The sequence below is a fragment of the Cricetulus griseus genome, chromosome 4, assembly GCF_003668045.3.
Source record: "Cricetulus griseus strain 17A/GY chromosome 4, alternate assembly CriGri-PICRH-1.0, whole genome shotgun sequence".
NCBI lineage: Eukaryota > Metazoa > Chordata > Mammalia > Rodentia > Cricetidae > Cricetulus > Cricetulus griseus.
This window is the reverse complement of record NC_048597.1, coordinates 95,562,148-95,574,938: the sequence shown is the minus strand read 5'-3', so window position 1 is coordinate 95,574,938 and position 12,791 is coordinate 95,562,148. Positions and strand designations below refer to the sequence as shown.

General features: G+C 45.7%; 1 protein-coding gene and 2 non-coding genes across 8 annotated transcripts; 1 reads left to right on the top strand and 2 right to left on the bottom strand.

Annotated features, from left to right (window-relative positions):
* Positions 1–264: 264 nt before the first annotated feature.
* On the bottom strand, positions 265–405 carry LOC113835513. The gene has a single exon (XR_003485101.1). It is a non-coding gene; the product is annotated as a U4 spliceosomal RNA (small nuclear RNA).
* A 162-nt stretch (positions 406–567) lies between these two features.
* On the top strand, positions 568–12,028 carry Sirt4 (sirtuin 4). Of its 6 annotated transcripts, none has more exons than XM_027414222.2 (5): positions 568–678; positions 6,349–6,843; positions 8,998–9,292; positions 10,083–10,293; positions 11,422–12,028. In XM_027414222.2, exons 2-4 carry the CDS (start codon positions 6,356–6,358, stop codon positions 10,233–10,235), a joined length of 936 nt encoding a protein of 311 aa, XP_027270023.1. In that variant the 5' UTR covers positions 568–678; positions 6,349–6,355; the 3' UTR covers positions 10,236–10,293; positions 11,422–12,028. The 6 variants fall into 6 exon arrangements, with proteins under 6 accessions (XP_027270023.1, XP_027270022.1, XP_027270027.1 ...); XM_027414221.2 differs by lacking the exon at positions 568–678 and adding an exon at positions 4,797–4,953; XM_027414223.2 differs by lacking the exon at positions 568–678 and adding an exon at positions 4,819–4,953 and having other exon boundaries at positions 6,352–6,843.
* On the bottom strand, positions 1,336–1,476 carry LOC113835498. The gene has a single exon (XR_003485086.1). It is a non-coding gene; the product is annotated as a U4 spliceosomal RNA (small nuclear RNA).
* Positions 12,029–12,791: the final 763 nt, after the last annotated feature.

Genomic DNA, 12,791 nt, shown 5'->3' with positions numbered 1-12,791 from the left:
GGAAACTAACCCCGGTTCTCCACAAGGGTGAAAAACATCACCGCTCCAGTACTTTCGGTGAAAACTAAGTACGAATTAGTCTACAGAGACGTAGGCCACAGAAATGAAAAGGGCAGACCACAAGTTTTCTAGATTTACTTTGCGTCAATCGTCCTTAACCTTTTCTGCAAAGTCAGAATTATTACATAAAACACGAATCGGAAATTATGAAGCTCTCAAACTAGGAGGTAAATATAATCTAATGTTTAAACCACAATTATTCAGTCTCCGTAGAGACTGTCAAAAATTGCCAATGCCGACTATATTTCAAGTCGTCATGGCGGGGTATTGGGAAAAGTTTTCAATTAGCAATAATCGCGCCTCGGATAAACCTCATTGGCTACGATACTGCCACTGCGCAAAGCTGACGAGTAACGGGGCTCGCTTAGCTTCCCTGGGCGAAAGATTCCCATCACAGTCACGGTGAGCTCTGGCCCACCCGCGACCGCCGCGTGATGGCCAGAGCCCGGCAGTTCCCTCTCAGTCATTTGCGTGGACGGATTCCTGCCGGTGGGCCATCTCGCGCCCGAACGTTCGTGATTTGCAAACAGCGTGGACGTCGCTTGGGATGCTGGGGAGACGCTTATGCAAATCAGGCTAACGTCACAGCCATGGCCCGGGTGGAGACTCAACCCGCCGGTAAGCCGAAGGGGCGAGCGATCCGGCGAGCGATCGGTGGGATGCAGAGACGGACTGTAGGGGCGGGGGTGCGTAAAGACGTCTGTCACTCTTTGCAGTCGGGAGGAGGAGGCAGGAGGATTGCCCCGAGTTTCAGGCCCAGTCCCGGATAAGTAGTGAGACCCGGAGGGAGGATTGCTGCGAGTTGTCAGCCATACAGGGATACAAAGTGAGAGATCTCTCAATAAAACTGAGACTTGAGTTAAACGAACGGATGGGGGGAAGGAGGAACGAGGGAGGGCGTGGTTGTGACGATACTTTTGAGAAAATAACTGAAGACGTAAACCTTGCTACGCTAACACCTAGAGATACCGTGAGCAGAAAACGTTAACAGATTAGAGATAGAAAAAAAGGAAAAGAAAACAGGAGCTGGAGAGATGGCGCAGTGGTTGAGCAGTGAATTTCTAGTACCCACATGACAGCTAACAACTGTTTATAACTGCAAGATACTCACACATACATGCACCGATGTACATAAACTTTAAAAGCAACAAAAGCACAGAGAAAGAAATTAACTGTTCAGAAAGGAAACAATGTTGGGTAACGTGGCGAAGTTTTGCAAGAGAGCACTCACAAAGTAGAACTAAAATAGTTTTTCTTTAAACCACAATTATTCAGTCTCCGTAGAGACTGTCAAAAATTGCCAATGCCGACTATATTGCAAGTCGTCACGGCGGGGTATTGGGAAAAGTTTTCAATTAGCAATAATCGCGCCTCGGATAAACCTCATTGGCTACGATACTGCCACTGCGCAAAGCTAAAGACTGCCCCGCCCTGGGCATCATGCCTAGGAAGTGCGGGTCCTATTTCAAAGAGGGGGTTTTCGGTCGAATGGAAAAACCTTCAATTATTGTTAGTCTGAAAATTATACCGCCTAGTACAATCTTTTGGTGCTTTCTGTGTGATACGTAGGAGGGATATAACTGGTTGTTTAAATAGGTTCACGTGTGTGGCGTGGCATAGACATGCAGCAAAGCACTATGGGAGCGAATATGCTAATAGAGTCAGTTCGGAGCGTGCAAGCGGCAATTGGAGAAAAGGGCCGGAGTCAAGGTGTTCCTTTGGCTAAATGTTACCATCTTTTGCAAGGAGGCTTGCTTTTTTATGATTCATTTTATTTTATTTTATTAGTTCAAATTAGGAACAAGCTTGCTTCAGATGTCAATCCCTTCTCCCTCCCACTCCCCTCCCCCCTTGTTTATGATTTTTATACAGGATAAAGTATGTGTGTAAAGTCTATGTAACATAAAATGTAGTTTTAACTATATTAAGGGTAAATTTAGTGTCGTTGATTGTATTCACATTACATCTCCAGAACCTTTCGATCTTCCCAAACTAAAACTTTGTAGGCATTGAACTCTGAGCTCTCTAGTCCCTTTTCGTGCAACCACTCACACTCTAGATACTTTACATAACTGAAAACAATTAACGACTGCGTTTCTCTTGCTGTAAGAATAATTTTAAAGTTGGGCGCGGTGGCACACACCTTTAATCCTAGTATTTGGGAGGCCAAAGGCAGGTGCATTTCTCTTGAGTTCGAGGTCAGCAAAGACGAGAGAGAGAGAGAGAGAGAGAGAGAGAGAGAGAGAGAGAGAGAGAGAGAGAGAGAGAGAGAGAGATTGAGAGATTTATGTGTATGAGTGTTTTTCTTCCACATATATGCCTCCTGGGAATGACTGTGGAGGTCAGAAGAGGAACTCAGATATCCTGGAGTAGTCACAGTGGTTTGTGAGCCACCATGTGGGAGCTGGGAACCAAGCCCACATACTCTACAAGAACAGCCAGTGCTTTGACAACTGAACCATCTCTCTCCAGTCCCTTACTGCAACTTTTTGTATGTGCATCCCTCTGCCTCCCAAGTCTGGGATTAAAGACATGTGCCAACACCACCAGGCCTACTGTAATATTTTTATGACTCATCCATATTGTAATACACATCTGGATTTCATGCCTTCTTATGGCTCAATAATTTCCCATGTAATGGGATTTCGTTTACCTCTTCATTCTTCAATTAGCAATAATGACACATTGAATAATCCTCATTAGCTGTACATTTGGGTTTGAACCTTTTGTCTAACATAACTAATGCTGATATTGGTGTGCAACTATCAGTTTGAGCTCCTGTTTTCAATTGTTTTTTTTTATTACATTTATTTATTTTCCTGTGTATGTGTGTGTATATCTGAGGACAACTTGTGGAGGGAGTCCTCCCCTTCCACTCTGTGGGTCCCAGGGATTGAATTCATCCAAGTGCCAAAGATTAAAGGCCACCACATCCAAGCCCTCCCTTTATGGTATGAGGATTGAAACCCACGGTTTGTGCATGATGGACTTCCTAATCCTTTTGTGAAAATACTTTAATTCTGAGGAGAGAGGTTAAGTGGCTTTATCCCCCAGAAATGCTGCAGCGTATAAAATGTGAAGTAAATTTCTCTGCCTGCTTTACTTTGTCGAGTGGAAAGCTGTTCATAACCTGTGTCTGAACTTCTTCCCCGAGGGAAGTTGTCCATATTTATTTGATGTTCGCCGTTTATTAAAATTCAAACAGTATAGCTGGTGGCTCATGCCTTTAATCCCAGCATTCAGGAGTCAGAGGCTGTTGGATCTCTTGTTAGCTGGAGGTCAACCTGGTCTACAGATTGAGTGCTAGGACTGTTACACAGAGAAACTCTGTCTTGAAAAAGAAATCCAACAGTAGCTGAGCCTTTGATCCCAGCACTTGGGAGGCAGAGGCTGGTGGATCTGTGTGCTTTCTGGCCAAGAGAATGAGTGAATAAGCCTCTATGTTTTATACTTAGCTTTGCTCATATTGACTTAAAAAAACTCCATTTTTCAAATTTATGGACATATTTCTTCATAATCCTTATTGATTGTGTGTGTGTGTCATGTGTGCATATGTGTAGGGGAGCCAGTGGAGGCCACAGTGGAATGTTGGGGTTCCCCCTACTTTATTCTTTTTGAGGCAAATTCCCACTAAACACTGAGCTCAAATCCTTCCGCCAGGCTGAGAGCAAGCAAGCCCCGAAATCCTGTTTCTCTCTGCTCCCCTCTGTGCTGGCATGGCAGGTTATGTGGTGCTGGAATCCACATTCACATCCTCATGCTTCAGCAGCAATTCTGGATCACAGAGTCATCCCTCTAGCACCCATAATCCATTTTTTTTTTAAGAATAAAAATGTGTGCACATGTGGGGCAAAGGACAACTTTGTGGAGTCAATTCTCTTCTTCCACCCTTATGTGGGTCCCAGGGATCAGATTCAGGTTGCCAGGTCTGTGCAGCAAGCCTTTACCTGCTGAGCCACCTGGCAGGCCCCAAACTATGTTTAACTCATAGCAGGGAATTTAATTACTTTGCAATGGAAGAGGAAAGCGAGTCAGTTCTGTCAACCTTGGTGGCACATGCCTTTAATCACAGTTCTGGGGAGGCTAAGGCAGGTGAATCCCTGTGAGTCCGAGGTTAAAATTGGTCTACGTAACAAGTTCCAGGCCAGTCAAGGCTACATAGTAAAACCCTGTTTCAAACAACAAAACAAGAAAAAACAAAAAGAAAAAAAACACGCCAAAACATAAAGAAAGGAAGAAAACAAGTCAATTTTATATTATTAAGTGTCTTTTAGGTGGGCATGCTGGCATACGCCTTTAGTCCCAGCACTCAAGAGGAGGCAAGCAGATCTCTGAGTTCGAGGAGGCCGGCCTGGTATATATACTGAGTTGCAGGACAGCCAGAGATTCAAAGAGAAACCCTGCCTCAAACAAACAAACAAACAAACAAACAAAAATAGAATGAATTCCTAAAGTAGGGCTGTTTAGATGCCATTTTGCTCGCAGGACATTGGAAACTAATCATTTATTTGCCGGGCATGGTGGCACTAGCCTGTAACCTGGTATTTGTGGGATGGAGTCAGGAGATCAGGAATTTGGAGTCATAGCCGGCTGCATGAGACCCTGTCTCAAAAAAACAACACAACATAGAAAGACCAACCAACCAACCAAACACAAAAACACCAAAACGCACTCATTGTCTCAGGTGTCAGCAGCACATCCGGAACTGTAACTGAGAGGACCAGGAAAGACAAACGGAAGTCAGGGGACGACCGCGGTAGGACCTTAAAGTGGGAGACCCGCAGCATTGTGGGACTTGTAGTTTTCTTCCAATTATGTCTGCTTTCATGGACTACACTTCCCAAGATGCACACACAGCAAGATAGTCCCACTGTTGGGTGAAAATTGTGGTGGGTAAGTGTTCTGATCCGTCTTTAGGTTTTCAGCTTTGAATTTTACGAGGGATTCCATTTGTCCTCTTTGTTCTTGTGGGGTACACGGAGGAAAACAGCGTGTCCCAGAAAAACCCGACTGTTTGTTTAGCTTTTCACATGCAGTTGCGGAATGTCACGGAGAAAGCCGGGTCCTGAGCTCAAGTGTAGGAAACCGCTAGGTAATTTTTGCATTATATCAAAGCCTATGTCAAAGGCTTGTTTTTACAACTAGAAAACTTGACAGGCAAGCGTGTGTGTGTGTGTGTGTGTGTGTGTGTGTGTGTGTGTGTGTGTGTCTTCTGTGTTCAAATAGCAGAATTTACGATGCACACTAAACATGTTATGGGGGAAATGAAGGAATTAAGGTATGTATGGGAAGGCACGAATAAAATCAGAAGTCTGAAAGATCAGGTCAACGTCCTGAAAACCTGCCATATTGGGCTGGAGTGATAGAATATCACTCCATATCATATAGCTGTGTCGCAGAGGCCCCGGGTTTGATACCCAGCACCATGTAGGAATACAAAACAAAATAAACAAAACAAAACCAAAAACCTTATCTACTAGAATTAAATGTCTCAAGGAGAAATAAGATCATTCTGGTTTAGCTGTGTGTGCCCTGTAATCCTTGGCCTGGGCTAACCCTGTCTCAAGAAAAGAAAAGAAAAGAAAAGAATTCAGATTCAAACCAAGTAGGGTTATAGAACAAATAGTCCATTGAGGGATAATATGAACAAAAATATAGAAAATAGTCGGGCGTGATGCTGCACGCCTTCAATCCCAGCACTCGGGAGGCAGAGGCAGGCGGATCTCTGTGAGTTTGAGCCAGCCTGGTCTACAGAGCGAGTTCCAGGACAGACAGGGCTCCAATGGGGGAGGGTCGTTTTTAAAATATTAAAAAAATTTTAAATTAAATTTTATGTGTTTGGATATTTTACCTGCACATATATTTGTGTACCAGTTTTGTTCCCGATGCCTGCAGAGGTCAGAAGAGGGTGTCTGATCACTTGAAACTGGAATTACAGATCACTGTGAGCCACCATGTGGGTGCTTGGAATTTAAGTCTGGTCCTTTGGAAGAACACCATGTGTCGTTAACCTCTGAGCCATCTTTCCATTCCCCCCTCCCTCCCATGTACTATTTGTCTCTCTCTCCTTTGAGTATAGGACAGACTGGTCTCTTGAAAGCTGAGAATAGCCCATAACCTGGCTGCTTCCATCTCCCGAGTGCTGCAATTCCAGGAAGGGCCATCCTGGGAAATTTTCATAGCTGAATGTATTCCCGAAGTGGGTAGCCACATTTTTATGCATCCCTAAGTTGGTGGTTAACTTTCTTGGTAAAACCCAGCTCCTCTCATGGATTTCTTTTTCTCTAGAAGGAGAATGAGCCGATTGACTTTCAGGTCAACAAAGGGCCATTGGATGACAAACCTCAGCAGGCCGCGTTCTCACAGACCTACTGGGTTATTTGTGCCGCCAAGCCCTCCTTTGGACCCTGAGAAGATCAAAGAGTTACAGCGCTTCATTACCCTTTCCAAGAAACTTATAGTGATGACAGGCGCAGGAATCTCCACCGAGTCTGGGATCCCAGACTACAGGTCGGAAAAGGTGGGTCTCTACGCCCGCACTGACCGGAGACCCATCCAACACATCGATTTTATCCGTAGTGCTCCCGTCCGCCAGCGGTACTGGGCCAGAAACTTTGTGGGCTGGCCGCAGTTCTCCTCTCACCAACCCAACCCAGCACACTGGGCCTTGAGCAACTGGGAGAAACTTGGGAAGCTGCACTGGTTGGTGACGCAGAATGTCGATGCTCTGCACTCCAAGGCGGGGAATCGGCGGCTGACAGAGCTCCATGGATGCATGCACAGGTGCTGGAGTGTATGGGTTTGGCCATCAGAGGACACGTGGTTCCCCAGGCGAAGGGCCTTTGGCTGTCTTGACCAGGGTTGTCTTAGTTCCAGAACAAAGGCTTCCTCAGCAAGTGTTGACTTTGGAGTTAGGTCTAGTGAACTGAGAGGGGAGGTAGGAACAGAAACAGGAAAGGGAGCAAGCCAAACAAGGGTGCTGTCTGTCTGTCTGGTGCTCTTGGTGCAGCCCTGGCATGTGCTGCACCACCTCTGGGTTTGGTTTCCTAGCAGCAGGAGAAATCATGTGAGTGGGGCTGCCTCCTGCAGTGACTCCTAGTCTAGAATATAATTCAGAGTTATTGCAACTGTACAGAAAGAGCCACCATGAGGTGGTGAGTAGTATTGTCATCCCTGAGTTTGGGTTGAGAAAAAGAATTATTTCACCAAAAGTAAAGAAAGCTAGGGTGTTAACGAACCATCTCCAATCCCATCTTGGTCCAGCACCACAGTTGGGGAATTAACTCCCTGACGTGGTCACTTCTCCTTTCTTCTTATTTGTTTGTTTGTTTATATGGAGACAGACTCTCTGTGTCATAGCCTTGGGTAACCTGTAACTCACTATGTAGACCAGGCTGGCCTCAGACTCCCAGAGATCTACCTGCCTCTGCCTCCCAGGGTGCTGGGAATAAAGGTGTGTGACACCATCACACCCAGACTCCTGTTTTTTTTTTTTTTTTTTTTTTCTTTTTGAGACGGGGCCTCCTGCATTCCCGGCTGCTCTGGAACTTGCTGTGTGGCTGTGGATGACCTCGACACTTTGTGTTTGTGTATATTTGGGTGTATATGCATATGTGGGGACCAGAGGTGGAAGCGAGTATCTTTCCTCAGTCATCTCCACCAAAACCATCAGCTGGCAAGTCTCAGGTATCCCCCTGTCGCTGCTTTCCCCAGAGTTGAGGTGACAGGCTTTCCCTTTTACACGGGGCTTCTGAACCTAGGTTCTCACATGTGCATAGCAAACACTTCTCCAAGTGAGACATCTTCCTTGACCCAGCCTTGAGTTTCTGATCCTCCTGCCTCCATCTCCTGGCTGCTGGGGTTATGATTGTGGGACACCATACCATGTCTGTGAGCTGCTAGGGATCCAACCCCCAGGGCTTTGTGTATACGAGGCAAGCACTCTGTCAAACAGCTGTGTCTCCACCCTTCCAAAGGTGTGTTCACAGGGAGTGATAGTGACAGTGACTGCAGAACTAGTGTGGAGGGGGTATGGGTTTGAGTACTAAGGAAAAGCAGAGCATGTGTGGATTCTTTTTTTTTTTTTTTTTTTAAGATTTTATTTATTATGTGTACAACACTCTGCTTCCATGTATATCTGCACACCAGAAGAGGGCACCAGATCTCATTACAGATGGTTGTGATTCATCATGTGGTTGCTGGGAATTGAACCCAGGACCTCTGGAAGAGCAGTCGGTGCTCTTAACCTCTGAGCCATCTCTCCAGCCCGCATGTGTGGATTCTTTAAGGACAAATCCAAGCTGGCAAAATGCAAATGGAGTAAACAAACATGAGTTCAGTCCATGGTTGGTCTAGCCCAGTGGCTCTCAACAATCCTCAGGCTGTGACCCTTTAATGCAGCTCCTCACGTTGTGGTGACCCCCAACCATGGCGTTATGTTTGTTGCTACTTCATGACTACACTTTTGTATGGTTATGAATCATAACTTAAATATCTGATGTGCAGGATATCTGCTATGCAACACCCTGTGAAAAAGCTGTCCCAGGGCTGGAGAGATGGCTCAGAGGTTAAGAGCACTGACTGCTCTTCCAGAGGTCCTGAATTCAATTCCCAGCAACCCACGTAGTGGCTCACAACCATCCGTTATGAGATCTGGTGCCCTCTTCTGGTGTGCAGACGTACATGGAAGCAGAATGTTGTATACATAATAGATAAATAAAATCTTAAAAAAAAAAAAGGTCTCCCAAAGGGCTTCGACCCACAGGTTGAGAACCACTGCTCTAGAGGTTGCAAAGGAGAAGATGAAGATGAGCATGGCTGTCCTACTAGGAAGAGAAAGTGCCTTTTTTCTGTAGGGAGTTAAAAATGGTTGGGTCTGCTCTGCCCGAGTTATCCCTCCCAGGAACTATACTCAGCAGGTCTCATATTTGCTTTTAGAGTCCTGTGCCTGAACTGTGGGGAACAGACTCCCCGCAGGGTGCTGCAGGAACGCTTCCAAGTCCTGAACCCCAGCTGGAGCGCTGAGGCGCAGGGTGTGGCCCCCGACGGTGATGTGTTCCTCACGGAGGAGCAGGTCCGGAGCTTTCAGGTCCCGTCCTGTGATCGATGCGGTGGCCCTCTGAAACCAGATGTCGTTTTCTTTGGGGACACAGTGAAGCCAGACAAGGTTGACTTTGTGCACAGGCGTGTGAAAGAGGCTGATTCCCTGCTGGTGGTCGGATCGTCCCTGCAGGTACCTGACTCCATCAGTGTGGCGGGTGCCCTTGCCTGTTTTACAGGGTGAGAAATCCTAGCGGTTCCCTCTTATTTGGTGTTTGTGTGTGAGTGTGAGTGCGCATGTGTAGTCATGAATTTCCACATGTGTATGCAGGTGTGTCAGTGTTGGATGTCTTCTGTTGCTGTCTGCCTTAGATTTTTTTGTTTTTGTTTTGTGACAGGGTTTCAACAGCCCTGGGTGCTGGGAACTGAACCTGGGTCCTCTGTAAGAGCAACAAATGCTCTTAACCATTAAGTCATCTCTCCAGCCCCTGGCATAATTTTTGAGACAGTCTCTCACTGAACTTAGGTCATGGAATGGCTATGGTGGCTGGTCAGTGAGCTCCTAGGAGCCCTGTTGTTTCCTCTGTGGGCACTGGGATTACACGTGATGACCACCATCACTGGATGGGTTTACATGGATTCTGGGAATCTGATCTCACTTGGATAGCAAGAACTTCACCTAGTGAACCATTTCCCAAGCATGATTACCCCTTTGTAGATGGTTGATGTGTGTGTGTGTGTGTGTGTGTAGGTCAGAGGACAACCTGTGGGGGGTTAGTTCTCACCTTTCATTGTGGGTTTTGGTAACTGAGCTCACACCATCTGGCATGGTTCCAAAGCACCTTTACCCACTGAGCTATCTCACCGGCCCCTCAGCTCATTTTCATCTTTTTTTTTTTCTTTTGTTTTTGTTTTGTTTCTGAGTTTATGGAATGATTCTTTTCCTGGACCTAGAGCAAACACTCTGTCTTCCGTTTGGGCAGGTGTACTCTGGCTACAGGTTCATCCTTACCGCCCGGGAGAAGAAGCTCCCAATCGCCATCCTGAACATTGGGCCCACTAGGTCGGATGACTTGGCTTGTCTGAAGCTGGACTCCCGCTGTGGGGAGTTGCTGCCTTTAATAGACCCACAGTGACTGAGGACTGATGCTCAAAAGCTACAAATGGACTGTCCGTTGAGTCCTGTTGCTAAAGGTAGATGTCTTCTCAGACGGAAGGGTCTAGCCTGGCATATCGGTTCATGCTTGTGATCCCAGCCCTCAGGAGGCTGATTGAAGAGGGTGGCCTGTAGCTCAGGGGTAGTCTCCATACATAGTGGTTTCTAGGTTAGATTAGGCCACAGGTATGAGACCCTAACTCCAAACAACAAAAACAACAAAATCTAGATGACAGATTCAGCTTCCCATTAGACTGAGGAGTCAGGTGGATGAGAAAAGAGACTATTCTAGGCTTAACATTATGGCCTTTTATTTTTTAACTAAAAAATAGAGTGGATGAGATTTTTACTGTTTTTGTTTTTATCCTATTTTTATTTTATATTTTCTATTGTCCTGTTAATGGACTATTTTTAATTTTTTTTCAAGATTTATTTATTATGTATACAGTATTTTGCCTGCAGGCCAGAAGAGGGCACCAGATCTCATTATAGATGGTTGTGAGCCACCATGTGGTTGCTGGGAATTGAACTCAGGACCTCTGGAAGAGCAGCCAGTGCTCTTAACCTCTGAGCCATCTCTCCAGCCCCTATTTTTAATTTTTGTGTATGATGTTTTGCTTGGCTATTATGTCTGTACAACATATTCATGCATGGCCCACAGAGGCCAGAAGAGGGCATCAAATTCCTTGGCACTGGAGTTGCAGGTTGTAATCTACTACATGGGCACTGCAAAGAGGACCAAAGCAGGTCCTCTTTGGGAGCAGCAAATGCTCATGAAGGCTGAGCTATCTCTCCAGTCCTGTGTTGTTGTTGGTGGCTTCTTCTTCTTCTTCTTCTTCTTCTTCTTCTTCTTCTTCTTCTTCTTCTTCTCCCTCTCTCCCTCCATCTTCCCACCCTTTTCCCCTCCCTCCCCCTCTTTCTTTCTTTTTTGTTTTGTTTTTTTGAGACAGGGTTTCTCTGTGTAGCTTTGGAGCCCGTCCTGGAACTCACTCTGTAGACCAGGCCGGCCTCGAAATCAGAGAGATCCGCCTGCCTCTGCCTCCAGAGGGCTGGCATTAAAGGCGTGTGCCAATGTGCCTGCTCCACCCTGGGTTTTTAAAGGGTAGGTTGACATTTACAACCATTTCTTTCTCCCCATTGGTATTAACTTGTTTGATTCTTTTCAGATCCCTAAGGATTCTTCCCTGACCTTCAGACTAACGGAAGTTTATGGGTTTGGCCTCTAGAGGGCAGCAAAGCAATGTCTACAGGCCCGTCCACTGCTGCACCATGCTGTTTACAGACCAGCTGTCAGCATCCTTGGGTCCATGAGAGCTGCCCTCCCCCACAAGAAAGACTTTCAAAAAATAGCTGTTTTTTTTTTTTTTTAAGTTTTATTTATTTTTATTTTTTCTGAGATAGGGTTTCTCTGTAATAGTCCTGGCTGTACTGGAACCAGGATTGTAGGTTGAACTAAGGTGCACCTGCCTCTGCCTCCCAAGTGCTAGGATTAAAGGCGTGGATCACCACCACCCAGCTAAGTAGCTGTTCTTGATGGCATAGCTGTGTCACCTTCCTTTTCATACCCCCCAGAAGAAGAAACAGTGGGGAAGTAATAAACCAGAATGGTCTGTGGAGGGCCAACATTGCGATCTCACGAATTCAGGGAATAACTAGAAGGGCATCTATAATTTATTTATAATTCCAAGTGGTTGTGTCTGACTGAAGCACTTTGATATTTTGAACAACGTGAGTAATAGTATACATGAATAATAAATTATTTTTAATAGCATACCAAGTGTGTGACCTGTGCATTTGTATATAAGGAAGTTGGGATTTATGCTACTGTGTTGTAACAATTTCTACTTGATGTTAGCTCTCAGAAGGGGATGCCTACCTTGAACCTGGTTTGTAAAGAGAGAACAGTTCATTCCCTGTGGGTTCTTCAGCTGGTATGTTCATTCAGTCACGGCCCTCAATGGAAGGAATCAGTGTACCCTGAAATGTGAGGGCCATGGAAGACTCATACTCTACTCATGCTAACCCTGTCCGTGCCTCTGGAGCAGTCTCAGCTCACAGGGTAATTCGTGGTCTTGGGCTGTGCAGAGTGGTGTGCCTGCCCAGTCATTTATTTCTAAGAGATTCAGGGTTGTAAATCTTAGTTTTGTTTTTGTTTCAAGACAGGGTTTCTTTGTTGGCTTTGGAGGCTGTCCTGGAACTAGCTCTTATAGACCAGGCTGGCCTTTAACTCACAGAGATCTGACTGCCTCTGCCTCCCGAGTGCTGGGATCAAAGGTATATACCAGCACACCCATCCCAGAAAGCCTTTTCTTCTCATTTTCACTTACCACAAATAGAGCATAGCATGGAACTGAAACTCGGAAATAGAAGTGGATTTCAATCTGTTTTACTGTTTACTAATTAGGTGAACCTAAGTTATTTTTGGTGACTTTCAGGCATTTTTGAATAAATAAGGATTGGCTAGTGATGTAGCAAGTTGGCTGCTTGGCAACACAAAGCCCCTAGGTTAGATCCCCAGCACATAAACTGGAGTGGT

What these genes read in the sequence shown, in the direction of transcription:
- Sirt4 (XM_027414222.2), top strand. Translation starts at nt 6,356, where the DNA reads ATGAGCCGATTGACTTTCAGGTCAACAAAGGGCCATTGGATGACAAAC. An exon ending in CTCCATGGATGCATGCACAG is followed by an intron (nt 6,844 to 8,997) that starts GTGCTGGAGTGT and finishes ATTTGCTTTTAG; the next exon opens with AGTCCTGTGCCTGAACTGTG. An exon ending in TGGTCGGATCGTCCCTGCAG is followed by an intron (nt 9,293 to 10,082) that starts GTACCTGACTCC and finishes CCGTTTGGGCAG; the next exon opens with GTGTACTCTGGCTACAGGTT.